The following is a 27,368-nucleotide window of genomic DNA, read 5'->3' as shown; positions in this document are numbered from 1 at the left end:
AAAGGAGCAGAGAGAAGAAGGAGGTGGTGTGGGGTAATAGTTGGGGGCTGCTTGGGAGTGGTGCAGAGTTGTCAGAGCCTTGGTTTCTTCATTTGTCAGGTGCAGGTGTGGGGGGAGCCTGTGCCACAGGCGCTGGGGAAGGTGGCGTGACTGAAGGTCTGGAAGATCCTTAGAATAGTGCCTGCCTGGAGCAAATGGCTATCTTGATTGAGGTTCACCGGAAGCAGACCCTGAGAACAGGATTGGAGTGCAGGTAGTTGATTTGGGAGATGACCCCAGGGAACACTGGTAGGGGAGTGGGGAAGTGAGGTGGGGAGGTGAGGCAACCTATAAAGAGCATATTGGGCCGGGCATGGTGATGCACATCTATAATTCAAGCTACTTGGAATGTTGAGGCAGGAGGATAACTTGAATCTAGGAGTTTGAGGCTGCAGTAAACTGAGATTGTGTCATTGCACTCCAGCCTGGGCAACAGAGCAAGACCTTGTCTCAAAAAACAAAACAAAACAAAACAAAACAAAACCCCAAACCCCCCCCCCCCAAAAAAAAAACACTGTGTCAGCACGCTGGTTATCAGCATGGACAACTGGGGCCCAGTCCCGCTGGGGAGCTGGGAGCCTGTCTACAGCAGGTGTCCTAGAGTTGTTCCCTCCCCCAAAGGGTGAGGAAGCCAGGGTTATGTATCTGCTGACCCCCAGGAAGCCCCAGAGGGTGTGGGTGATGGGACCCGGAGGATACACGACTCGGGCTGTTTTGGAGAAGGATCCCTGTGCCCCGCTTGGCTGGGGTGGAGGAGCTACTTGCCTCTGACAGGGTCACGTGGACTGGGACAGGGATCCCTTCATTGGGACTAGGTGGGACCCAGACTAGAGGGGCTACCCCATCCTCCAGGCTCCCTGGAAGCCCCCAAAAGATCCTTGTATGACCCTAGGCAGCCAGAAGAGTCCAACCCTAGGCAAGATGGAGATGGACTTTGTCACCTCCTTTGTGAATGGGAGTTCAAATGCAGATTGAATATGATTTAGAAAAATAATGGAATGTGATGTGTGGGGAACAAAATCCTACCCAAAGTGTGGCTGGGATCTGGGATGCGTGGGGAGCTCCCACATAGCCCTGGCACTGGGCAGCTGTTTGGCTGGGAGCTGGGATGCGTGGGGAACTTCCACACAGCCCTGGCACTCAGTAGCTGTTGGGTAAGTGGTCATTGACAATGGCGTAGGCACCTTGTGCAAGGCTGTGGCCTGGCCCCTCTGTGTCCCTCTTGGCCTGGCCAATGTCCCTGGCTGCCCTTCTGGGCTGTGAGCTGTATATCTTATGCCTGTTTGCGCTCTCATGATGAGCAATGCATTTTCCTGGGATGCCTACCCTATCCCTTCCTGCAAGGCCCTCGTGTAACTGAAGGTACTGGGCAGGCCTGAGGTCTGGAGAACAGGGACCCTATTGTCTGTCCCAAGCGCCCTGACATCAGGGAGGCCAGAAAGACAAGGCAGTCATGCACTGTCTGAGCAGGATGGCACTTTGGTGATAAGGCTGAACACTCCAGAGGCCAGGCAACAGCAGTAATGACTTCACCCACAGACGACATTGTCTGAGTACCTACCATGTATCTGGAACTGTTCTCTCATTTACTCCTCACCAAAGCCCTCCAAGGCAGAGACAATGACTATCCCCATTTTATGGAGAAGGAAACTGAGGCCCACAGAGGGGAAACTACATCCCAGAGTCAAAGAAGCATTAAGAGGCCAGGCCAGAGCTCCAAGCCTAGGTCATCTGCCCCCAGATCCACGTTGTTCAGGGAGTCCTCTGTCTACCACACTGCCAAGATAAACAAAACATATGTCCCCCACCCTAAAGCCATCCCACTGAAGATGGTCTTGAGGCTGACATGAAGGCAGGTGGGAAGAGCTGGCTTTCTGATTCCTGAAGCACGGGGAGGTGGTCAAGACTGTGGACATCATCCACATGTGGCCCAGACATCACCCAGATTGGCTCAGATGTGCCTGAACATGACCCAGGTGTGGCTCAGCCATCCAGTCCCCAAGCCTGCCAGGGGCAAAATGATTCCTGTGCCGGGACAAAGAGACTGCAGACGGCAGGCAACACCGGCAAGTGTTTATTGATTGCAGAGAGGGATGGTCTATGGAGCTCACACCCATACTCCCAGCTGGGACCCAGCCTTCCCTGATGGCTGCCATCCAAGTCTTCACTGGGAGACAGGAGAGGTGGGTTTCCACAAGGAGGCTGGAGTAAGCACAAGGGCATCCTGGAATTGGAGGGGAAAAGTCAGAAAACAGGTTTCTTTAACCTTTTGCCTTGTGGTTTATGCTGGTTTTGTCCTCCATAAGGTGACTGCTGGCACTGGGGGACCATGACCCTGAACCCACAAATACAGAATTCTTAGAAGGGTCGGGGTGGAGGGTCTGTGTGTGAACATTAATGCCACACCAGGTCCTGATGTCATCTCCATTTTGCAGATGGGGACACTGAGACTTGAAGATGGCAAAAGCCCCTTTCCAAAGTCACGCACTCAGTAGGTGGCAGAAGTGGGATTTGCACTTAGCACCCGCCTTGATCACCCCCTGCTTTGGGCCCCTCCTCTGCATGAGCTAATGACAGTAAGGTGTCCATCTCAGTTAGCAGGCATTTACTAAACACCTACTGTGTGCAGCCACTGATCACAACAGAGAACAAAGCAGACAGAAACCCCTGCCTTCTTGGAGTTTTGGCTCCACTCTAGAGGGGGAGAGATGCCCCAGAGCCTGGCACACAGTGACTGCGAGCTGTTCTTCTTAAGGGTAGTATTTGGGAGCGAGGGTGACACTGCCATAGATCCTCTCCCCAGCAGATGCCACGGAGAGTCATTTGCTCACCAAGCATTTATTGAACACCTACTGTGTGCCAGGCCATGCTGAGCACCGGGGACAGAGGCATGGACAAGATGGACATGATCCTGGCCTTGAGCTGAGACCATCTGGCCACATGGTGTGTGTGTGTGTGTATGTGTATGTGCATGTGTAGTGTGTGTATGTGTGTATATGTGTATGTGTGCGTCTCTGTGTATGTGTGTGTATGTGTGTGGTGTGTGTGTAGTGTGTATGTGTGTGGTGTGTGTATTATGTGTGTGTGTAGTGTGTATGTGTGTGGTGTGTGTATTATGTGTGTGTGTAGTGTGTATGTGTGTGGTGTGTATGTGTGCAATATATATGTGTGTGTGTATGTATGTGTATAGGTGTATAAAGGTGTGTGTGTATGTATGTGTATAAAGGTGTATGTGTGTGTGTATGTGCGTGTGTATGTGTATAGGTGTATAAAGGTGTGTGTGTATGTATGTGTATAAAGGTGTATGTGTGTGTGTATGTGCGTGTGTATGTATGTGTATAGGTGTATAAAGGTGCACGTGTGTGTGTGTATATGTGTGTGTGCAGGCATGCTTCTCAGGCCTATGAGGTTACCTGCCTTGGATGTTGCCTCAGATCCTGGGCCTCCTTCCTCATCTTTCCTGGAACACCAACAATCCCTGCCTCAGGGCCTTTGCACTTGACATCTGATATGGTTTAGATCTGTGTCCCTGCCCAAATCTCATGTAGAACCCGATGTTGGAGGTGGGGTCTAAGCTGATTGGATCATGGGGCTGGTTTCTTGTGAATGGTTTAGCGCCATCCCCTTGGTGCTGTTCTCGTGATGGTGAGTGTGTTCTTGTGAGATCTGGTTGTTTAAAAGTGTGTAGCACCTCCCACCCCTTGCTCCTGCTTGGGCCATGTGATGTGCAGTCTTCCCCTTTGCCTTCCGCCATGATTGGAAGTTTCCTGAAGCCTCCCCAGAAGCTGAGCAGATGCCAGCATCATGTTTCCTGTACAGCCTGCAGAACCACAAGCCAATTAAACCTCTTTTCTTCATGAATTACCCAGTCTCAGGTATTTATTTTCTTTCCTTTTTTTTTTTTTTTGTGGGGGGATGGATTTCGCTCTTGTTGCCCAGGCTGGAGTGCAATGGCGTGATCTCAGGTCACTGCAACCTCCGCCTCCTGGGTTCAAGCAATTCTTCTGCCTCAGCCTTCCGAGTAGCTGGGATTACAGGTACCCGCCATCACGCCCAGCTAATTTTTGTATTTTTAGTAGAGACTGGGTTTTGCATGTTGGCCAGGCTGGTCTCGAACTCTTGACCTCAGGTGATCTGCCCACCTTGGCCTCCCAAAGTGCTGGGATTATAGGCACAAGCCACTGAGCCCAGCCTCAGGTATTTCTTTATAGCAGTGTGAGAACGGCCTAATACCCTGTCCCTCTGACAGGACACTTCTCCCAGCTACCCACAGGGCTCACCCCTCACCTCCTCAGGCATTGGCTCAAATGTTACCTCCTCAGAGAGGCCCTCCCTGACCACCCCATCTGAAAGAGCACCCCCTTCCCTGACATCACTCTCTCCTCCTGAGCCTGCTTTATTTTTCTCCTCAGCCTTCCTCCACTCAGCCTGATGTTACATCTTTAGGGCTTGTGTATCTGCCTCTTCTGCTAAAAGGTAGGCTTGAAAAAGATGGGAGTGTTTTCCATTTGTTCATTTTGGTGGCCTCGAGCACTCAGAAGCATGGCTTGCGTGTAGAAGACCCTTGAAAAATATTTAGTGAATTACTGAATGAATGAATGAATGACAAGGGGGTGGAAAAAGTGTACTGACCCCAGGCTAGGAGGGCTCCATCCTCAGCACAGCCAGCCTTCTCACTTGCAGATGAGGAGGTGAGGCCCTGAGAGGGGAAGGGACTTGCCCAGGGTCACCTGCAGGCTGGGGTTGGAGTGCAGGCCCCACCTCCCAGCCAGGGCTCTCAGTGGCTGTGCCCTCCCTGGGGCAGGATGTTTAGGGCCACACCCACTCACCTTGGTCAGTGAGGACTCAGCTGCCTCGAATCCCAAGGCCTTCACCAATGACACTGGGACCCCAGATCTTAATTTGCCTGAAATAACAAATGTGGTCAGAAACTGATGGGCCTGGGGTGAGACTGGGCAGCCAGGGGCAGGCTCAGGGTTCCTGAAGGGGAGCCCTGGCCTGGCAGGCCTGATCAGACAGCCCCCTCTGCCTCTGCTCGCCTGTTCTCTGGCCCCAGCATTGACCCAGCCTCGTCTACCCTCCCTTTGCCTCTGGCACTGGCTTCTGGCCAAAATGCAGTCCTCACATTCTCTTACGCTCTTGCTCAAGAACCATCAGGGGCTCCCATTATCCCCAGCAGAGGTTTCTATACTTTGAGATTTTTCCAGTCTAATAAAATAAAGAAATTAAAAAGGTGGAACTGTATAGGTTACAAACCCTTCCCACCCCTCATTCAACCTGGGGCTGAATTAGAGTATTGGGCACTGACTGTGCCAGGCACCTCCTGATTTGTGCCTCTGAAGAAGGTACTTCTACGTCCCCATTTTACAGATGGAGAAACTGAGGCTCAGAAGGATTGTGCAGCTTGACCAAGGCCAGGCACTAGCAAGAGGGGGAACAGGGTCTGCTGAGGCACCTCCAGTTGTCTCTTACACCTCTCTCATTGCTCTCATTGTCTGCTTATGCCTCTGTCTCCTTCCAGCCCTGCAAGTCTGGCCCACTGCTTGGTTCATCTTTACGAGCCCAGCCTCTGGCACTAGCAAAGGAATTGGGCTGAGAAGGTTCTTGGGAGGAGGCAGATTTTGAAGTAGGCTCTGAGGGATGGCTGGGAGATGAATGAAAGGGGCCCCATTCATGGAGATGAGGGCAGGGGAAGTAAAGCCAAGCCCTGGGGAGAGAGGGGGCACAGATGGCAGAGGTACGCACCATTCTGGTTCGGCAGCAGGATGGAGTGGATGATCTCAGTGATGATGTTTTTCAGAACATCAGGCTGTGAGAGAGAGAAGGGGCACTGTCACCCTGGTTGAGCATCTGAAGTTCCCCTCCATCATTCTTCGTGGGTGTGGCTCCTCCCCATGGGTGAGGTGGCTGGTGGAGATGTAGGAATTCCAGGTCCCCTGCTGATCAGAGCTGTGGGGGCTCCCAGGGACCAGACGGGCTGGGTTGGGGCATGAACTCAGCCGCCCCTGGGGCCTGGTAGATGGGGGGATTGGGGTGCATTGGAGGATGCCCCATCCTCAGGGGCCCCACCACTCTGTTGCAGCTGAATTTGCCCTGAGGGAATTTTGCCCTGCATTGCCTGAACTTCTGACTTCTGGAGGGAAGCCAGAAGTCCTGATTTGCATGTGGAACTCTCCCTGTTTTAAAATATTAGTCACCGGGCATGGTGGCTCATGCCTGTAATCCCAGCACTTTGGGAGGCCAAGGCGGGCAGATCATGAGGTCAGGAGATCGAGACCATCTTGGCTAACATGGTGAAACCCTGTCTCTACTAAAAGTACAAAAAATTAGCCGGGCGTGGTGGTGGGCGCCTGTAGTCCCAGCTACTCAGGAGGCTGAGGCAGGAGAATTGCTTGAACCCGGGAGATGGAGGTTGCAGTGAGCCAAGATCACACCACTGCACTCCAGCCTGGGCGACAGAGCGAGACTCCATCTCAAAAAAAAAAAAAAAAAAAAAAAAGTCAAAAATAGTGAAAAACAAACCATAAAAACCAGAGAAAACACGCCAGACTGAGGTATTGGGGTTCGGTCTGAATCCCAGCAGGAAGGGGCTGTCTAGGGGCACTGAGGCACGTCTACGTGTGCAGAATGAGATTGTGAGTCAAGGGCACTTGTGTTCTAATTCAGGATCAAAACTTCACTGAAAGAAAGTGTGTACCTGTGAGTGTATTTGTGTGTGCGTGTGTGTGTTCTCAGCTGTGTCTGACACACAGTGGCTTCTCTGTAAACATTCGAGGGAAGTTGGACTTTGGTGGAGACCGGCCAGCCCCCCATGGTGCTTCTGTGGGGACCTTGTTTGAAGCAAATCCTGGGCAATATCTGTTTTGAGAGTGGACCATTCCAGGCCACCCCCTGTGCCCTCAGGCACCACCTGTTAACACTTACTTGGAACCAGCCAATCCCAGAGTTCATCAGCTGGATCCGATCAGAGCTGCAATGGAAGATGCCTGTGAGAGCGGCCCCTGAAGTCCCACTCATTCACCATCCACTCATTCAACAGCGATTTATTGAGCACCTATTATGTGCCAGGCACAGTGCGGGCTCCAGTGAACCACATGAAGTCCTTGCGTCGTGGAGCTTGCATTCTAATGGCAGGGGTGGGGTGGGGGGCATAGAGGGGGCACAGAAAACAAATAGCAGTCCAATGAGCAGAAAAATCAACCTCAGGAGTCAGGGCTGTGGTGGACAAGGAGGCCCAAGCTCCTTCAAAGGGCGCCCCAATTCCTGGCTCGACAGTTTGTTGCTATGTAGGATTGTGGGCACAGGGCAGCCAGATAGTCTGATTTGATATGTGCACAACTCATTTATATTAAACAGCCCAGCCCTATGTGGGCTGATCAAAAGAGCCCTGGGCCTGACTTGTCCCCAGAGGCTCCAGCTGGCAGCCCCTGCACTCACTCTGGGGCCACAGGAAAGTGGTGGGGAGGGAGAACAGGCAGGGTGCAGGAGGCAGCTGGAGCCCTGCACTTCTGTGCCGGGTGACTGTCACTGCCACGGCCTGGGAGGTGTCCAGAGTGGGCTGCCCGCGGCTAGGGTTTGCCTGTGCTATGGCTGCTGCAAAGCCTACTTCATTTTCCTCCCCATTCCCTCACATGCAGTCCTTGTCAGCAGGAGCATCCGGAAGGACCTCCCTGCCCACCCTGGAGCCGCCTTCACCTGACAGCCACAAAGTCGGTGTTTAAAGAAACCCATGGTTACCAGGCGGGACTCATTTCCGTCAGCAGAATCTTCATGATGATTTGTGTGTTTACCTGATGTTATTCAAGTTGAGTATAAGTTGGTCACCTTTGGTGTAAAACTGAGCTTCCGAGCTGGCTTCCTGCAACAAGAGAAGCCCAGGCCCCATTGTTCTCAAGAGGATCCGAGTGTGGAGTTAGGGGTTATGCAGGGAGGCTCTGGGGTCTGAATCTCAGTTCCTGGCTCTGTGACCTTGGCAAAGGGTTTGACCTCTCTGGGCCTCACCTGCCTCATCTGTTAAATGAGATAGTACTTGCCTCCACTCCCCATTTAACAGATGACAATCTAGGCTTGCTGTGGGGAACGATAATGATGATGATGACAACGACGAAAGCAGCCACTATTCATAGAGCCCTCACTCCCTTACCCTAGTGTGTAGGTGGCCCAGCTCAGGAAGTTTTCATATTCCATTTTTCTGGACACACTGATTGGCTCAAGAATGGGCAACTGACTCAGGCTCATTCAGTGAGAGTCAGCCCTGAGATGTTTGCTGGAACTATTGGAAAGATAGGTTCTTCCTGCAGTGATTGCCAAGCTGATAGGATATGAGCCTAATGCAGCCTGGGGCACTTCCATGAGGGAATAGCTTGCCTGAGGATGAAGGCAGCACAGAGGAAAACAAGGCTGCTAGGTGGGAGAGAGGAGAATGAAGAGGATATTGTTTGAGCACCTGGGTCCAGCTATTCCCGAAGTCAAAAGCATCTAGACTTTTTAGTTATAGGAACTAATACAATTCCTTTTGTGCATATGAGTTGAGTTTCTGTCCAGAGATTCCTGACTAAGAAAGTCACAGGGTTAGAATTGGACCCACAAAGCTTCTGGCTCTTGGTTCAGAGCTCCCTGTCCCCTGTCCCTGCTAAGTGATGAGAGTGGTGGAAATGTTTAACAAAGCAAGAGGGTGAACAGGAAAAGTAGACAGAAGGGTCCCCCTGGTTGCTGCCAATATTGCAGACAACTGAACTCACGATGCCCAGGGTGAACAAAGGGCGGAGGGCTTCACTGGAGGGAAACACTTCCAGCACGATCAGTTGGGCCACCTTGGCACGGCCTTGGTCTATAAAAAACTCGGGAGTGTCCTGAGTTAGGATCTTCACGATCTGGGTAGACCCCAGCTTATCTGCAGCCTGGAAGGAGATCAGACCCACATGTGGCCTCCCAAGTGCCCACCACGGCCCACAGGCTCTGTGTGGCCTGGCCCCTGCCTGCCTTCCTGGGCTCCCTGCTCCCTCTCGTGTTCCAGCCACCCTGTCCTTCTTGCAGATCCTTGAATGTCGTGTTGTTCTCCCTACCTGGCAGCCTTTGGTCTCCTGTTCCCTCTGTCTGGAATGCCCTTCCCTTCAGGGAGGCCTCCCTGACGTCCCAGACTATATCAGGGGCCCAGAGTGTTCTCACGGCCCCTAGAACCTGTCCTGTGTTACTGCACCTGTAATGGAAATACTATCCATGTGATGATTTGCTTCAGGTCAAACTGGCCTGCTAGACTGAAATCTCTGTGCGGACAGGGATGCGGTTTGAGTGTCCCAGTGATGGAATGAAACACTAGTCCCACTAGATTCTCCTCCCCAGAGGCCTGTGTCCAGACCACAGCAAACACCCCTCAAGCTGCAGATGGCAAACAGACCAACCTTTTCATTGATCAGCCCGATGCTTGACTTCAGCCGATGGGCAATCTCAGGAAGCTGAGGGTGAGAGGAGCCAGAGAAGGTCAGTTGGAGGGCACAGGGAGGCACATCTCCTGCACCCCACTGCTGGGAGGAAGGTTTCCCAGGACCCCAGAAAAGCTGGGTGGGCCCAGTGACCCAAGCCATGTGTCTGTCATTGGTGGAAAAACAGCCCCTAGGTCAGCTTCTATGGGGCATGGGGTCCTGCTGGCCTGGACTTTTACTGTGGGCTGGTGATGGTTGTGGGTCTGGGGCAGCTTCCTGATCTCAGAGGACATAGAGAGGTGATTTCATTCTTACTGCAATCATGAATGGGCTAGTTGGTGACCACTCCCTATTTTCTCACCATCCCAGTCCCCTGAGAGCTTGGTTATTGGTTGTCTGTCAGCTGCCCTGAAGTTCTGCCATCCTCCCATAACGTTGGACCAAACATTCCCCCTCTGGACCTCAATTTCCCCGTCAGTCACCCGGGAGGAGGTGGCACAACATAGTTGACTGGTGGTGGTTATCGGCTGTGCCCTGTTAATAAGGATTCCAAGGTTGTGTCAGCATCCAGACTCAGTAGAAAGGAGAGCCTTGATTGATTAGTGATGTCTGCCATGAGTGTCATAGTGGTGAGCAGTGGCACAGTCGCCATCCCTGGACTACTCACTATCTGAGATGTATTTATCACCCCTGGACTACTGCATATCTAAGATGCCTTTTGATTTCACAAGACTGTTATTTGGTAGAGGAAACATTTGCATCAGATTCCAGAGGGTAGAACCATGACTGGGGCTGGATGTTACAGGGAGGATTTTAGGTTTAGAGCTATGTCAGAGGCAGGGTCTATTAGGGGAGGGAGTGAGATCTCCATTAAACTGAGCCTGATGGAGGATTCCTGCTTAGGGGCACCCTGTGTTCAGGAAATTCCTATGATGCGGCCTGGGCGGCCCTATTCTCTGCCTTGTGCTGAGGTTTACCACAGAGTCCAACAGGACCATGAATTCTTCTGGAGGGAGCGCAGCAGCCACTGCAGCTTTCACCACGTCCTGACTCACGATGAGGCTGAACGGGATGTTGTCCAGGGTGGGCATTGTCAGGGAAGCTGCAGAGTTATTGAACCACTTGGTCACCTTTCCCTGTGAGTCCAACAACTTGGCCTGAGGAGACAGAGCAGGGAGTCGGCTAAGAATTTTAACTCTGCAGCTTACCCAATAGCAACCTAGAAGGAAATGACACCATTCAGCCTGTTTCCTTTTTGTGCATTTGTTGCCAGGAAGCTTAGCCTGGAGCTCAGGTGCGTGGCAACATCTACTCCATCTTTGCCCCTCGGATAATCTCTGACTTTTATTTTTTGTACCAGATATCTTAGTTTTTTTCCCCATGCTTCAACTTCTCAGACACCTCAAACCCTTTGGACGGAGGGAAAATTAAAAACTACAACAAAATGGAAGAAACGATTTGATGCTGCAGTTTTCCAAAGGATCCATAGAAACTAGTCCAGGGGCCAGGCGTGGTGGCTCATGCTTGTAATCTTAGCACTTTGGGAGGCCGAAGTGGGAGGATCATTTGAGCCCAGGAGTTTGAGACCAGCCTGGGCAACATGGCGGAACCCCATCTTTACAAAAAATACAGAAAATTAGCCAGGCGTGGTGGCGAGTGCCTGCAGTCCCAGCTACTCAGGAGGTTGAGGTGAGAGGATCGCTTGAGCCCAGGAGGTCAAGGCTGCAGTGAGCTGTGATGGCACCACTGCACTCCAGCCTGGGTGACAGAGTGAGACTCAGTCTCAAAAAAACAAAACAAAAGAAACCTAGTCTGGGATTCATGCTACCAGGATGGTCTGGCCCTTTGGGGCGTCCAGCCACAGCATGGCTGTGCAGCTCCACATTGGAAAGGGAGCTGACAGTTACTGGGCACTTCTGGTCTGCCAGGCATGGTGTGGTCTCATTTCATCCTCTCCTCAGTGGCCATTATTACTGACATTTTGCAGACAAGGAAACTGAGGCTCAGGGAGGTAAAGGAACTTGCCCAAAGTCACACAGCCAGGGAATCATAGAGCTGGGAGAGAAACTTAGGTCTGTGTTTCTTGATCCTTGGCTTTTGTTTCAAGGTTGTCATAGGTTTGGGGATTGGCAGGGACTTGCCTGAGAGAAAGGCTGAGGGCCCAGTGTCCCCACTCGGACCCCCCCATGTCACTCTGGGTGACAGAGTGAGACTCAGTCTCAAAAAAACAAAACAAAACCAACTTGCATGGGACATATTCAGCCTGCAATGATTTTTCTAGATCAGCCCGTGTCCTAACGGTGACCAGGATTTTCTCTCCTAACACAGGCCCATGCTATCTGACTCCTGGTGGTCAGAGAAGGGCAGCAATGTCCCCACTTCACCCTCAAGGTCCTGGGACACTCACCCCCAGGTAGAGCTGAATGGTGTCACCCTTGATGGCAGGATACAGAAGGTCAAACTCCAGACGGTCAATGCTGAGGGAAATGGGCACTGCTCAAGGACAAGAAGAAAGTTCTGTGAGGGTGGAGGGCAGTACTGGAGGGGGAAGTTGGGGGGGCTGCTTCCAGGTGGAGCTGTACTGTCGCATGGGGGGCAGGTAGGGAGGAGCAGATAATAATGATGTTGATAATAATGATGCAAACAGTGATGACAGTGACATTTATCGAGCATCCACTAAGTGCCAGGCCTCTGCATGTCAGCTGGTTCATCTGCATGATAACGTTAGGAAGTAGGTCTTATTATTACCCCCTTTTACAGATGGTGAAACCAAGTCTGAGGAAAGGGAAATGACCTGTTCAAAGCCGTACTATGAGAGCATGGGAACCCAGTCGGTTTTATGCCAAAGTCCCGGTTTGGAACGGAACTGAACTGTTGTATGTAACACTCCACCGCCCCTACCAGACTGAAAGCCGCGTCCCCGACGCAGGTGGTTCTGGGTCTGGACACCCTATGAGCACCTGGATCTCAAGGAAGCTTAGGCTGGAAGCCAGAGGCCTGGTAACACCTACTCTGAAATCCAAACTGGCTCCTCTGCTCCCCCAAAGATCTCGTGTTCGCGTCAGAATTCCCCACTTGGCCGCCAGGTGGCGGTGGCGTGTCACCTGCCCCGGTGTATGGCCGAGGATGGGGAGTGCTGGAGGGCCAGGGACCGGCCGCCTACCGCTCCAGGGAGACCTCCGGGCCCGTCCTCGGGGCAGCGGAGGAGCCAGCTGGACTTCGGTTTGAGCCCCAGTGACCTTGGCTGGTCTCTTCTCGAGTCTGAATCTGTTTCCTCGTCTTAAAATGAGGGTATAGTGCCCGCCAGGGCAGCACATGTACTAAAATCGGAAGGACATAGAGACGATGAGCATGACTCCTGTAAAAATTACTTTAAAGAAAGAAAAAAGGTCCGTCTCCGAAAAAAAAAAAAAAGTATATTAGAGTCAATAAGGTCCCCGAAAATGGCTATAACAACAACAAAAAAATGTGATTTACAAAGAGAAATCTACAGACTTGTCAACAAAATGTAATGTGTGAACTCTGGATCCTACTCTGAATACTGACCAAATATCTGACGATTGGAAGAACTCTTTGGGAATTAAAAAAAAAAAAAGAAAAAAGGAAAGAAACGGCGGTAGAATAGTAATTCCTGCTTCATGTATACAACTGGCACCTAGTAACGGCTCAATCCGAATGACACTCGCTCAGAACTCAAGTCTTCCTCTATCACCAACTGCCTCTGTGAACTTGGACAGTGACTTCATTGCTCGGAGCCTCTTTCATCACAGTGAAGGGGGGTCATGACTGCCACCTCATGGAGTTGTCTGAGGAGTCAGTGAGATGTGCCTACAAAACACCCAGCGGGAGGGCGTGGCCCATGGCAGATGCCCTGTGGTGCTCAGTGCATGCTGCTCTCCCTTCTCCTCTCTGGTCGCCCTTGGAATGAGCCTCTTCTGATCCCAAAGAGCAGTTGGTAGACTTTTCTTCTTCTCCGCCAGTTTCCACTCTGGGGGCCTGAGCATGGCAGAGTTCTGATGTGGGGGCAGGAGCCTGTGCCCTCCCGTATCTGCTATGCTGGGGGAGGGAGAAATGACTTCCTTCCATCTTTGCCCTTCGAATCATCTCTGATTTTTATTTTTTAAACCAGATATCTCAGTTTTTAACCCATGCTTTAACTTCTCAGATACCTCAAACCCTTTGGATGGAGGGAAAATTTGAAACTGCAACGAGATGGATAGAACTATTTGATGCTGCAGTTTTCCAAAGTATCCATAAAAACTAGTCCGGGGGCTGCGTGTGATGGCTCATGCTTGTAATCTTAGCATCTTCTGTCTGTCCATCCATCCATCCATCCATCTATCCATCCATCCATCTATCCATCCATCCATTTAGCATGCATTTGTAAGTGCTTCTCTGTGCCAAGAGGAACACCTGCTATGTGCCCAGAACTTTCCTGTAGACTTTTATTCCTCACTAACAATCCTATGTTGTAGGGATGGTTAAGCCCCATTTTATGGATGAGGAAACCGAGGATGAGGAGGTAAATTAGCTTTCCCAAAGTCATGGAGCAAGTCAGGGGCAGAGCTGGGATTTGAACTTGGGGCATCCACTGACCTGACAACTGTACAAATAGTAAGAGCTCATGAAGTCCTAGTCGTGGTGAATTTCTGTCTGCGCGTCTGGGGCAGGGATCAACTGATGCTTGTCTCACCTGCTTCTGGGCCTGAGTTGCAGCTCAGGCCTGACTTGGGGAGGCCTTCCCTTGGTGGAGTCAGGGTCTGGAGGCCAGCTCCGTAGTAAAGGAAAAAGTGGGAGAGAGAGCAGAGCACCTACCCTTCACCAGCTGCAGGAGGTCTGCATACATGCCATTGAAGGAAGCCTCGATCACGGGACACAGCTGCAACAGCATAAGCAAGGGGCTCCATCAGGGAGGGGCCAGAATGCAGCCCCACAGCAGCCCCGGGCTGTGCCCGGCCCACCTGGCCTGTGTCCTACTGCTGTGCCCATGGCCAGCCAGGTTCCATCCATGGGTTGAGGATTCATTCGTGTGTTGAACCCAGCCTGCAGGGCCACCTGGGACCTTTTGCAGTGGTTTGTCCCTTTCCCTGTGCCCAGGGTATACTTGGCCTGCCAGCAGCCCTCCCTCTCTGACTCCTTGTCTTGCTCACAGGTGTCTGTGTTTTCCATGAGAGTGAAATAGAGGCTGGGCGCAATGGCTCATGCCTGTAATCCCAGCACTTTGGGAAGCCAAGGTGGGTGGATCGCTTGAGGCCAGGAGTTTGAGACCAGCCTGGCCAGCATGGTGAAACCTCATCTCTACTAAAGATACAAAAAGCCAGGCATGGTGGTGCACTCCTGTAATCCCAGCTACTTGGTTGGCTGAAGCACAAGGATTGCTTGAACCTGGGAGGTGGTGGTTGCAGTGAGCTGGAATCGTGCTACTGCACTCCAGCCTGGGTGACAGAGCAAGACTCTACTTTAAAAGAGAAAACAAAAGAGTTAAATGGAGAATTTGTTTATTCATACAGCAAGTTGCTACTGAGTTCTTTTCACATGTCAGACTCTGGAACAGAGGCCAGCAAGGCAGACCCGACCAGACTCCTGGGCAATCTCTTTGTGCCCTTTGTGGCTTTCCAGCCCAACACATCCCTTTGCTCACTGGGCACTTCTCTTCCTAAAATTGCCAGCAGTCCTCAACAGGGGGCGATTTTGTCCCCAAGGAGACATTTGGAAATTTCTAGAGACATTTTTAGTTGTCACAACTTGGAGGGGATGACAACTAGCGGGTAGAGGCATCTAGTGGGTAGAGGCCAGGGATGCAGCTAAACATCCTACTGTGCATAGGACAGCATCCAGACAGAGAATTATCCAGCCCAAAATGTCAGTACCACCAAGGCTGAGAAACTCTGACCTAACCTAACCCTGACCTGAGCTGTTCTGCTTAGGGAGAAGGTCAAACATTTGACTCACTTTTCAGGGCAGTGCTCCAAGATTATTGAGGGCATTTTTGTCTTGTTGACCACCCCTTAATACCCTTGAGGAATGACAATGCCTCTGAGAAATGTTAACTCCTATGAATAACCGTTCCCTGCTCCTGGCTGCATTGCCAATCTAGAGCCCAGAGAGGATGGAAGAGTTTCAGCTCAGAGACTCCCAGCAGGCACTGCCAGGGGAGCCTGTTTCTCACCGGAAAGGTGTCCCGGGGAACCTCTGCATCTTATCCCACAATTCCCCATCCTTCATCTCTATCAGCAGGTCTCAACCCTGGCTACACAGTAGAGTCCTCTGGGATACTACGACCCACCCAGACCAGTTACTTCTGAATCTCGGGTAGGGCCTAGCTGTTAGTATTTTTTAAAGGCTTCTCAGGTTCTGATGGCTCTGATGTGCAACGAGGGTTGAGACCCATGGATTTACACTGAAAAAGATTTCAACATTTTCCCTCCCTCCCTCCCTTCCTTCCTTCCTTCCCTCCCTCCCTCCCTCTCTCTCTCTTTCCGTCCTTCCTTCCTTCCTTCCCTTTCCCTTCCCCTTCCTTCCTTCCTTCTTTCCTTCCTTCCCTTCCCCTTCCTTCCTTCCTTCTTTCCTTCCTTCCCTTCCCCTTCCTTCCTTCCTTCTTTCCTTCCTTCCTTCTCTCTCTCTTTCTCTCTCTCTCTCTCCTTCCTTCCCTCTCTCTCTCTTTCCTTCCTTGCTTCCTTTTCTCCCTTTCTTTCTTTTCTTTCTTTCTTTCTTTCTTTCTTTCTTTCTTTCTTTCTTTCTTTCTTTCTTTCGTTCTTTCTCTCTTTCTTTCTTTCTTTTTCTCTCTTTCTTTCTTCTTTTGAGTCTCACTCTGTCACCCAGGCTGGAGTGCAGTGGTGCAGTCTCGGCTCACTGCAACCTCCACCTCCCAGGTTCAAGCAATTCTCCTGCCTCATCCTCCCGAGTAACTGGGATTACAGGCGCCCACCACCATGTCTGGCTAATTTTTGTATTTTTAGTAGAGATGGGATTTCACCATGTTGGCCAGGCTGGTCTCAAGCTCCTGATCTCAGGGGATCCTCCTGCCTTGGCCTCCCAAAGTGCTGGGATTACAGGAGTGAGCCGCCACGACCAGCCTAGCTAGATTTTTTTCCATGCATCTTATGGAATACTCACAATTATATAAAGCAAGTCATTCCATCATCCCCATTTTATTTATTTATTTATTTTTAATTTTTTTTTTTTGAGATAGAGTCTCTCTCTGTCGCCCAGGCTGGAGTGCAGTGGCGTTATCTCAGCTCACTGCAACCTCCGCCTCTTGGGTTCAAGTGATTCTTCTGCCTCAGCCTCCCAAGTAGTTAGGATTACAGGCGTGCGCCACTGCGCCCAGCTAATTTTTGTATTTTTAGTAGAGATGGGGTTTTGCCATGTTGGCCAGCCTGGTCTCTAGCTCCTGATCTCAGGGGATCCTCCTGCCTTGGCCTCCCGAAGTGCTGGGATTACAGATGTGGGCCACTGCGCCTGGCCTCAACATTTTCTAAATGAGCTCCTACCAGACGCTCACCTCTTAAACGTGCTGTGCCTTTTCTCTTCATGCCAAATAAAATATTTCTATGACCGTCATATCAAATCCAGTGAACGTAGTGGATTTGCTGATGATAATGGGATGCCGGCTTTCGCACATTGTTCTTTCTACTTAGCTTTTCACCATTAAAGACAGATACTATGCAAGGAGCATTGTATAATTCCAAGTTTTTGTCATCTTTTCTACTGGAAAATATATTTTTAACTATTAAAGTGTGATGCCAGATAAAATATGATTTTGCTGGAGGCTGGGAAGAAAATCTACAGCTGTGTCCTACTTTATGAAATTCCCACCTTGAAACAGATAAATAAAATTATTCAAAGAAACAAAATTTTCTTTCTTACATAAGAAAATTCCAATGTTATGAAATTTTTCACTTTTGGATTCCCTTTAAAAAACTCCCTGGATACGTACCTTTGCTAACAGGTCGGAGTCTCAACATTCTACCTATAAGAAGCCATTGTCCTGAACTTTGAGATCACACAATTCATTATATTCATTGTTCATTATATTCATTATATCACACAATTCATTAATTCATTATATTGGTTCCCTCCCTTCTCATCTCTCTCTGTCTCTCCCCATTCTCTTCCAAAAAAGTACTGGAGAAAGGTAGCTTGAATTGGGCTGAATCAGTATTGCTTCTGAAATTAACCTTTTAAGATCTTATTTGAGCTTTATTTAGTTTTTGATTATTCACTTATTTTTCCCTGGCCTCTTTAATATGTAGATATTTCGACTATTAAAATAATGGATCTTCCTTTGACTATACATGCTACTCTTAAGCTTTACTAGTGCAGAAGCAGAAGTTGAAAATCATAACTCCAGCTTATTAGAGAAACAAACGTAATTGTATATTGTACAGTTGATGTATATTTCACAAAATGGAGATTAAATGTTTTACTGTATTTTTCTTGAAGGTAAGGACATGGAAGCCAACTTGGAGAAAAATAAAAATCTCCATTGTTTTAAAGTACTCTTAACAAGAATCACATTGTTTATATAAAGCATTGTGTTATTTATTTATTTAGTTTTTGAGACAGAGTCTTGCCGTGTTGCCTAGGCTGGAGTGCAGTGGCACAATTGTGACTCACTGCAGCCTCAACATCCTAGACTCAAGCGATCCTTCTGCCTCAGCCACCTGAGTAGCTGGGACCATAGGGACACACCATCATGCCCAGCTATTCTAATTTTTTATTTTTTTGTAGAGATGGGTTTCTCTGTGTTTTCCAGGCAAGTCTCAAATCCTGGGCTCAAGTGATCCTCCCGCCTCGACCTGCCAAAGTGCTGAGATTACAGGTGTGAGCCACTGGCCCTGGCCTAAAATACTGTTTTAAATATTGCTACTGTCATTTTAAAGTACTCTTAATAAAATCACATTATTTTAAAAAGGATTTGCTGGAATGTTTTCATAAATTATTAAACACAATGTACCTATTTAATAATTACAAGTATTGTATAATGACTTCGAAACATAGATCTGATTTAAAGGCTGACACCAAGAGCAGCCTCTTAAAAACACTAGTGCGTGTGGATGGAGGTGGGAAGGCAATCTGCAAAAGATCAAAGCACTCCTGGGTGAAAGTAAAAGGATTAGGGATTCTTTTTTCCCCAAATTTTTTCATTTATTACATCATCTTTTCAAAGAAAAAAGTCGCCAGGCACAGTGGCTCATGCCTATAATCCCAGCACTTTGGGAGGCTGAGGCAGGCGGATCACCTGAGGTCAGGGGTTTGAGACCAGCCTGGCCAACATGGCGAAAACCTTGTCTCTACAAAAAATATAAAAACTAGCCATGCCTGGTGGTGCTCATCTGTCATCCCAGCCACTTGGGAGTCTGAGGCATGAGAATTGCTTGAACCTGGGAGGCGGAGGTTGCAGTGAGCTGAGATTGCGCCACTGCACTCCCACCTGGGCGACAGAGCAAGACTCTGTCTCAAAACAAACAAAAACAAAAATCAAAGAAAAAAGTCTTATTCCAAGAAATATTAGCTATTTGACAAGGTGTTTTGACCCTAGATAGGGTGGCCCATTGTTACGAACACATCTTGGAATTTACAGTGGAAATCACTGGTCAATGTGGATGAATTCAATTTACAAAGTTTTAGTATACCTGTGACAAATAGGGGCAACTAAAGTGAGAGTCACCTGTGTTTACTGACTCAGAAAAAAAATCCAACAGGACCTGGTGGGTGGTGCAGCCCTGAATACCACAGCCAGATTGATGTGTGACAGTGCCATGCTAGAGCCAGCTTGTACTAGCTTTTAGAAACAATTGTTAAATTTCCACAAATTTCTGAGCTGGGTACTAAGTCCAGACATTGTTACAGATTAGACATATAAACTTACAGTTAAATACATTATATTAAAACAAATTTAATAAAAATTTAAAACGCATTGCTTCCTAATTATTTTGCTGTATTTTACTACTATCTATTACTCCTGAGGTCATGTTTATGTATCTGTTTAGTGGAAATATACAATCGTGTGCTATTGTACATCTTTTCCCAACTCTGTTCAGTGACATCACACTGGTCGCCTAAAATTGGCCCCGAAGGGAGTATTTCCACCAGGGAAATCCGCAAAAGCTACAAATCAGGGTTGCCTCCCTTCAACAACCCCTCCAGGGACAATTGCTAAAAATTTATCAGCACGTCACTGTTCACGGGCTCCTGGCTGACTTTTAGCAGTCCCATGACCTTGCCTGTCTGCCTGGGTCAATGGCCCACCCCACTCCATGACTCTTTGCTATCCAGCCCCAGATAATCCTTTCAGCAAAACCCACCCAAGGAGACTCCAGTCACTTAGCACCAACTTGCAGTTCCACCCAAGCCCCACAGGGGGCGCAATGTCCACAGGCCAGAGAGGCCCTGATTCCACTCACCTGGTTTTTCACTAGATTGGGCAGGGATGGCACTAGCAGGTTCATGACCTGCTTAGCTAAGGCGTTCACCAGGAAGGAGAGCCTTTCAGGGAAGAGAGCACGAGAGACATTAGGAAGGGTCAGAGATGATCACCCCCTCCTCTATTTTACAGAGGGGGAGGCTGAGTCTAAGGGAGGAAGGAACCTGCCCAAGGTCACAGGACGTGTTAGAGACGGGGCTGGGAGTAGCCCCTGAGCCAGGTGTAGGCAGTGGCAAAGAGTTATCAGAAAGCAGCGGCTGGGTGTTGCCATTGGAACTTTATGCTGGGCATTGGGATGATGGGAGCTGGCATTTCTCCCTGTCCTCCTGCTAAGAAGGGAAGGGGGGGGGGCGCCATGTTTTTTGGCACCACCATGCGCTTGCACTATTCTGAGTGCTTGATGGCTGTTGTCTGATCAGTTTTCTCACCACTGCCTGGAAGGTGTCATTACCTGCACTTTACAGGTGAGGAAAGTGAGACACAGGGTGGCCACTTGGCCACCATCACCCGGAGAGCAAATGAAGAGAATGTGTTGGCCTGACCCAAAGCCTATGTTTTTGCCCCTGGCTCCACCTACACCTGCCCTGGTGTTTGGAGGAGCTTCTAGGCCTCCCCCTTCAAAGATTTGCCCCACCTCCCGGTGTCATGCCTGAAACCCACCATGGTTGCTTCCGACCTTGATGTCCTGAACTTCCCTTGGCATCACAGATTCCCTGGAAGGAGCCCCAGATCAGGAATCAGGAGGGGATAAGTCCCTTTCTTTCTCTAGGCCTCAGTGTTCTCCATTTGTAAAATGGGGGAAGTCCACTGCCTGGCGTTCCTTCCAGGCAGGATGGGAGCCCGGCTGGTGGCCAGCAACACTCACTTATGCAGCAGTTGGATGCGCAGGCTCCCATGGCTGGTGGCACAGTCACTGAGGACCAGGCGAGTGGGGCCACTTGCACTGGTGTCCATGCGGACGATGGCTTGGGCCTCAGTCGTCATGTGGAACTCCACGATGGTCTTGACCAGGGGCCTAGTGGATGGAGGCACCTGACCATGTGAGCACCAGGCAAGCTCGGGCTGGAGCAACCCTGCCATCCATCTCTGTCTTCCAGCCCTCACCTCCTTCCTCAGTCTCCTTTGCTGGTTTCTCCTCATCTCCACCCAACTTCACCCCAGCATGTCCCAGGCTCAGTTTTCAGAGTCCTCTTTGGTTGAAACTTCTTTCGTCTGCTGACAGCTTCCAAACTTACCCCCAGCCCCCTACTCCGATGTCTCACGGGCTTCTCAAGTTTAGCGCATGCAACACTGGACTGGCTCTTCCCCAGACCTGCTCCTCTCATGGCCTTGCCTGTCTTGGTTACTGACCACTCCATCCTGCCAGTAGTGCAGGCAGAACTCTTGGAGTCATCCTTGACTTCTCTCTCTTTCCCCCTGAATACACATGCATATTCAGTTCCCCGGGATATCCTGGTGTCCCACCTACCTCCAAAACATATTCAGAATCCAATCAACTTCTCAGCACCTCCCTGCCCCAAACCCTGGTCTAAGCCATCATTATCTCCTCCTGAATTGTTGCAGTAGCTTTGGGATAGCCTTTCTGTCTCCACTCTTGCCCCCAGAAAGTCTTTTTTCCCCACAGCAGCCAGGAGTCTTTAAAAATGTGAAAGCACAGCATATCCCTCCTCTGCTCAGAATCCTCTCTGGCTCCCATCCTACTCAGCAAAAGCCAAGTCCTTATCTTCTCCCAAGAGGCCTTGTATGATCTGGCCTCGGCTGCCTGCTGGCCTCATCTCCTACCATGCCCCCTCCCTCTTTCCCCTGTCTTTGCCATTCTTTGAGCAAGGCAAGTACACTGCTGCCGCAGGGCCTCTGCACTTGCTCTTCTCTCTGCTCGGAACTCTCTTTTCCAGACACCTGCATGGTGGGGGCAGGGGAGGGGGAACGAGCAGATGAGCCTATCAAGCCTACTGTACTTGATGGAGGGGTCACTCACGTGTTGAATCCGGCCACCATGTCCAGGGGGATCTTGACTAGCAGCTCCTGGTCATTGGCCGAGGGCTTCACCTGCAGCTGGAGGATGTTAGCTGTGATGACCTTCAGCCTGGATGGGGTTTAGGAGAGATCAGAATCATGCCTCCGGCTCATTGTTCCCAAATCTACTCCCTCTCTATCTTTTCCATATCCCTGGGGTGCCTAGGCAGCAGCGGGACCCTGGCCCTGCCCACCGACTCCTCTCCAGATGGTCTTGCCTCCATCCCTCCCCTCCACTCCTGCTCACAATGCTATTATGGTGCCTTCTCTTCTAGGTGGTGACTCCCAGCTCCTTGAGCTGACTCATAAGACCCTCTGTGACCTGACCCTGCTGATCCCTTACTCCTTGCCTTGAGGTTTGAGCTCTAGCCATTCTGACCGACTGTCACTTCTCCATGCCTTTGCCCAGCCTGATTCTTCTACCTGGATGCCATTTGCTTCTTGTCTCCTGGTGATCATTGAGTCATCGGCTCCACTGTCACCTCCAGTGAGAAGCATCACCTCATCCCTTCCCTGTGCCACCCCAGACAACCTTGCTCTGGGTTTTTTTTTTTTTTTTTTTGAGACAGAGTCTCACTCTTGTCACCCAGGCTGGAGTGCAATGGCACCATCTCAGCTCACTGCAACTTCCACTTCCCAGGTTCAAGCGATTCTCCTGCCTCAGCCTCCTGAGTAGCTGGGATTACAGGCTTCTGCCACCATGCCTGGCTAATTTTTATATTTTTAGTAGAGATGGGGTTTTGCCACGTTGGCCAGGCTGGTCTCGAACTCCTAACCTCAGGTGATCCACCCACCTTGGCCTCCCAAAGTGCTGGGATTACAGGCTTGAGCCACCGTCCCTGGCCTTGCTCTGGGGTTGTTGTATTAGGGTTCCTGCATCACTGTCTTATGGTTCTTGTTAACTATTCTGGGAGCTTCTTGACGGAGGGGCTTTGTTTGATCCACTCTTTGTGATCTGACACAAGTCGATGCTTGCAGACTGGTTGACTGAGCATGCAGAGCGTGTCCCGGGCAAAGGTGTGGGAAGGGGCTAGCTCCTGGTGTGGTCCCGCTGCACTCACCAGATGATGTGCTTCAGGACGGTGTTCACCAGGCTGCCCAGCACAGGGATGCCTCCGGCTGGCTTTTCCCGCATGGCACTGAGCAGTGGCAGCTGCTGCAGGATGCTGGTGGCGTTGTGGTCCTTCAGCTCCTGTGTCAGCTCTGGAGGCAGACCCCAGGGATTAGGGCCCAGGAGGAGGGGCAAGAAGGAAGGCTTGGTGGGGGCTCCAGGCTGGGGAGGGGTATCACTCGAGGCTCCCTGAGGTAAGGCGAGGGTGTAGCCGTCTCTACTGTGGTGGAGGTCAGGACCAGCCTGTGTAGATGTAGCCTTGAGGACAGTAGCCCAGATGGGTCGTTTTCACATCAGGAGTGAGGCTGGGACCATTCACACCCCTGAGCATTGCCAGCCTCTGTGAGGAGTGTCGGCCACTGCACTCAGCACCTGGACCTACACTCATCTCCTGAGCCAGTTGCAAGCATTTCTAGGGCCAACAGGCAGGGAACCCTCAAAACTCTGTTTGGGGCTGTTTTGCTGCCAAAGCACACTTGTTAACAATTGTCTGGCATCCATATCCTATGGATGTGTTGTCCAAAAAGCCTCAGGTGCTGAGCAGAGGAAGAAGGAGCCAGGACAGTGGCATAAGTGTCAGGAGCCCTGGGTTCTTGTCCCAGTTGGCTTTTTGTGAGCAGCTAGAGCCCATCTGGCTCATGTGCAGAGCAGGTCAGAAGTGCTGGAGAGCTGATGCCCCAGGAGCAGACTTCAGCCAGTGATTGGTGAGAGTTGTATCAATATCCCAGCTCCCTCACCCCTCAGGCAGGATAGCTCAGATGTGTGTCCCTCATTGTGTATCAGAGCTCCTGGGTTATAGCCTCTCAGCTGCAAATCCACCCACTTTGCCTGCTCTGTGGTAATGGAACTGGGCCCAGTGAATATTTCTTTTTTGCCATTTGGCACAGTGTTAAGCCATTTCAGTGGAGACTCTGGAGGGGCATGGGGGGGATTCCCTTCATGGCTCTGGTGTGCTTCTCTTTCCAGGTTCCTATGGTGTCACTGCCCAGTGGCTTTTGCTGAGTGAGTTCTGCAGGCACCCCGGCTAGCTTCTAGGCAGTTCCCCAGAGACAGCTTCCCCGTGAGTTAACAGCAGCCCCCTTCCTCCAGGGGCAGCTTCCCAGAGAATTTTATTGGCCCCCTGGCAGCTAGTTCTCCACCCACTAGCGTCAGATTGCCAACTGTGGACCAGCTCTGGCCTGGGACAAGCCAGCAAACTTCTCCACCACACAGTGGGCTTCAACCACACCCTCTACAAAGAGGGCTGGGGAGGATTCTCTACCTCTGAACTTGCTGTCCTTGGCTACCCCCTCCATCCCTAGGTTATCCTTTAGAGCTCTGTCTCTTTTCCCTCTTAGCCAATTCCTCATTCTTCCAATCCCCTGGTAATACTTCTTTACATTAAACTTACCTGTTGGGATTACCGTGTGGTTTCTGTCTCCTGAATGGCCCTAATAGATGCAGTTGCTAGGCAGGACTGAGCTCCAGTCACCACAGTGGTAACTGGCTTGGACATGCACCCCTCATGGGATGGCTTTCCTTCCCTGCCTTGCCTCCCCACACTCCTGTAGGTGTTTCTGGGGTCACCTTCAAAACCAACCACTTGTACACAACTCCTTATAGGAGAACCTAAAGCATGGTTGTTCATCTCTAAGCTCCTTCTGGCTGAAATTCCACATGCTTGAGCTTCACAGTGTGGATCCAGGCCACCTCTGCCTCCCTCCAACCTCTCAGAGCCCTCTGCTTCCTGTCCTTACTTGGGAATCCATCCTCTGGCTACAGAGCCTGTTGGTCCCACAGGACCTGCCCCTGCCCCTCTGGCCATGACCCAGGCCCCTAGTCCCCCTGAATGCAGAGGTCTGGTCCTCTAAGTGCTCAAGTGGCCTCCAGAGCTGACAGGTGAGTCCCCTCTAAGGGGATAGACTTTAGAGCAGTCGTTCTCCACTGAGATGATTTTGTCCCCTAAGAGATATTTGTCAATGTCTGGAGACCTTTTTGGTTGTCACAGTTGGGTTAGGGATGCTGTTAAACATCCTAAAGTGCCCAGGACACCCCCCATAATAAATAGTTGTTTGGTCCACAACATCAGAAGTGCTGAGGTTGAAAGCATGGTCATAGCATTCATAAAGCTCTAGTCAATTCCAACCACCCAGTGAGGAAGGCCCTCTTATTTGTGTCCCAAGGTGGAAGCTGAGGCTCAGGGACTGGCCCAGTGCCCCAGAGCTGGAAAGTGATACACTGTGCCTGGGACCCAGGCTGCCACACTTGCAGTCAAGGGTCTCTGCTCTGGGGAGGAGGAGCACACTGGCTCTAACTAAGACGGGGTGCTCTGATGATGGGATTTCAGGTGAAGGCAGTGGGAGAGGCAGCTGCATCACTGCACGCAGTGGCTGCATGCCCCTTCTGCAGGCTGTGGAAACTCAGGGTCTTTGGAACTGTGGAATTTAAGAAGGAGTTCTTGGAATCGTGGACTCTTGAGATCACAGACTCTCCAGACCTTTACAACCCCCCACTCATGTTCACCCACGTTCTGGGATCTCAGCCATGCATATCCCCCATGATGAGGAACTCTCTCCCTCCTTTGGGAAGCTGTTCCACCTACCCCCTTGTCTTATGGCAGCCAGGTCTGGAGGGACAAAACTTACTTTCTTTGATGACTTTTGGGCCGAGGATGAGAACTGCAGTGGGACTGAGGGTGGCTTGGATCAAGGCGGCTGCCAGCAAACCACAGAGAAGGGTGAAGGTCCACGGGCCGGCCATCTTCCCAGGTGTCAGAGAGCAGCAAGTGCAGGATGCCAGACCTGGGGTGAGCACAGAGGGACCTGAGGCAGAGGGGCCAAGGGCAGGCCCACGATGCCTGGTGACCTGGGGCATGGTGTCCAGGAGAGGCTGTTTAGTGCAGTGTTTAACTGCCTGGGCTAGCTGTGTAGCCTTAGGCAATCAACGTAACCTCTTTGTGCCTCAGTTTTCTTATCAGACAAATGGGGATAATGACCCCAGCTTCCCAGAGTTGAGGGATTAAGTGAGTTAATATCTGGAAAGCATTTAGCACGGTGTCTTTCACATGGTAAGCACTTGGAATGTATTAGCTATTTTCTTTTCTTTTTTTTTTTTTTTGAGACAGAGTCTCGCTCTGTCACCCAGGCTGGAGTGCAGTGGTGCCATCTCAGCTCACTGTAAGCTCCGCCTCCTGAGTTCACGCCATTCTCCTGCCTCAGCCTCCTGAGTAGTTGGGACTACAGACACCCACCACCGCGCCAGGCTAATTTTTTTTTTTTTGTATTTTTAGTAGAGACGGGGTTTCACCGTGTCAGCCAGGATGGTCTCGATCTCCTGACCTCGTGATCTGCCCACCTCGGCCTCCCAAAGTGCTGGGATTACAGGCGTGAGCCACCGCGCCCAGCCTGTATTAGCTATTTTCTTACAGAAAATCTAGCAACAATGCTCAGAACAAAGAACTTCTGCTTCCCGTGTCTCCCACCCCTCAGTCTGACACTTAAAACCCTCTGTGGTTCACTCTCTGCTGACCTCACCTCCTGCTTTCTCTCCCCTTGTTCTAGCAAGTTCCAAGCAGTTGGAAGGTCTCAGAACATACTGTGTTCTCTCCTGTGTCCATGCCTTTGCTCTTGCTCTTCCTTGCTTCCTGGAATGCTTTTCTCCTCCCATATCTCCCTGATGAACTCCTATTCATCCTTTAAAACCCTGCCAAGATTTTTCACTTTCCCTATAAAGCTTCCCCTGTCCTGCAGACAGGGAACCTGGACCACACTTGGAGAAATGTTGTCCTGGGGCCCAAGACATGAAGGTTGGAGGCAGGAAGGAAATGAGGAGCCAGGTAGGACTCAAAGTTGTGAAAAAGCTCTTTGCTTAATCTGCAATACTAAGGGGGCTGGAGAGGGACTGAATGGCTTCTTGGAGCCAGGAAAAGAAGGGCAGAGAGACAGAGAGAGAAAGAGAGAGAGAGAAAGGGCCCTGTGGCTCATGCCAGGGAGAGGAGCTTGGGGGTATTCTGGCCCCTTGGCTGCTCTGTCCCCTCCCTCCACAAGGGTGTGGCATCAACATCTGTAATCCAGTCCTGAGCTCTCCAGCTTGCACCCTGGCTCTGTCTGCCAGCCCCCCATGGAAGCTCCTGCCCCTGTGGACTGTCCTGCTTGGAGGGAGGGGAGACGCTGCAGAGATCTGAGCCCCTCGCTTGGTTTAGCATGTGGATTTCTTTTTGCCAAAGACAAATGTGGCATCCGGATGACATGTGTCTCCTGTGCCCTGGAGCAGTGTGAGCTCTTCTGAGACCCTTGCAATAATGATTCAGCCTCTGCTTCCCTGACCAAGCTGTGAGCTCTGGGAGGGAGGGCTGGGTCTGCCTGCTCCCTGC

At 50.7% G+C, this 27,368-nt stretch overlaps 1 protein-coding gene across 1 annotated transcript; it reads right to left on the bottom strand.

The window, feature by feature from the left end:
* Positions 1-2,100: 2,100 nt before the first annotated feature.
* Positions 2,101-26,695, bottom strand: BPIFB1 (BPI fold containing family B member 1). Its single transcript, XM_008967481.4, has 15 exons — positions 25,642-26,695; positions 22,968-23,109; positions 21,869-21,976; positions 20,756-20,905; positions 19,871-19,952; positions 14,277-14,340; positions 11,869-11,954; positions 10,439-10,618; positions 9,441-9,494; positions 8,781-8,939; positions 7,830-7,897; positions 6,964-7,009; positions 5,785-5,848; positions 4,869-4,945; positions 2,101-2,263 (listed from the first exon to the last, which is right to left on the bottom strand). Exons 1-15 carry the CDS (start codon positions 25,868-25,870, stop codon positions 2,204-2,206), a joined length of 1,569 nt encoding a protein of 522 aa, XP_008965729.3. The 5' UTR covers positions 25,871-26,695; the 3' UTR covers positions 2,101-2,203.
* Between the last annotated feature and the right edge of the window lie 673 nt (positions 26,696-27,368).

The sequence above is a fragment of the Pan paniscus genome, chromosome 21, assembly GCF_029289425.2.
Source record: "Pan paniscus chromosome 21, NHGRI_mPanPan1-v2.0_pri, whole genome shotgun sequence".
In the NCBI taxonomy this organism is placed as follows: Eukaryota; Metazoa; Chordata; class Mammalia; order Primates; family Hominidae; genus Pan; species Pan paniscus.
Note: the sequence above shows the minus strand (reverse complement) of the source record. Positions and strands in the feature narration are given on the sequence as shown.

What these genes read in the sequence shown, in the direction of transcription:
- BPIFB1 (XM_008967481.4), bottom strand. Translation starts at nt 25,870, where the DNA reads ATGCCCCAGGTCACCAGGCATCGTGGGCCTGCCCTTGGCCCCTCTGCC. An exon ending in CTTTGTTCACCCTGGGCATC is followed by an intron (nt 7,898 to 8,780) that starts GTGAGTTCAGTT and finishes CTCTTGTTGCAG; the next exon opens with GAAGCCAGCTCGGAAGCTCA. An exon ending in CTCAACTTGAATAACATCAG is followed by an intron (nt 7,010 to 7,829) that starts GTAAACACACAA and finishes CTTCCATTGCAG; the next exon opens with CTCTGATCGGATCCAGCTGA.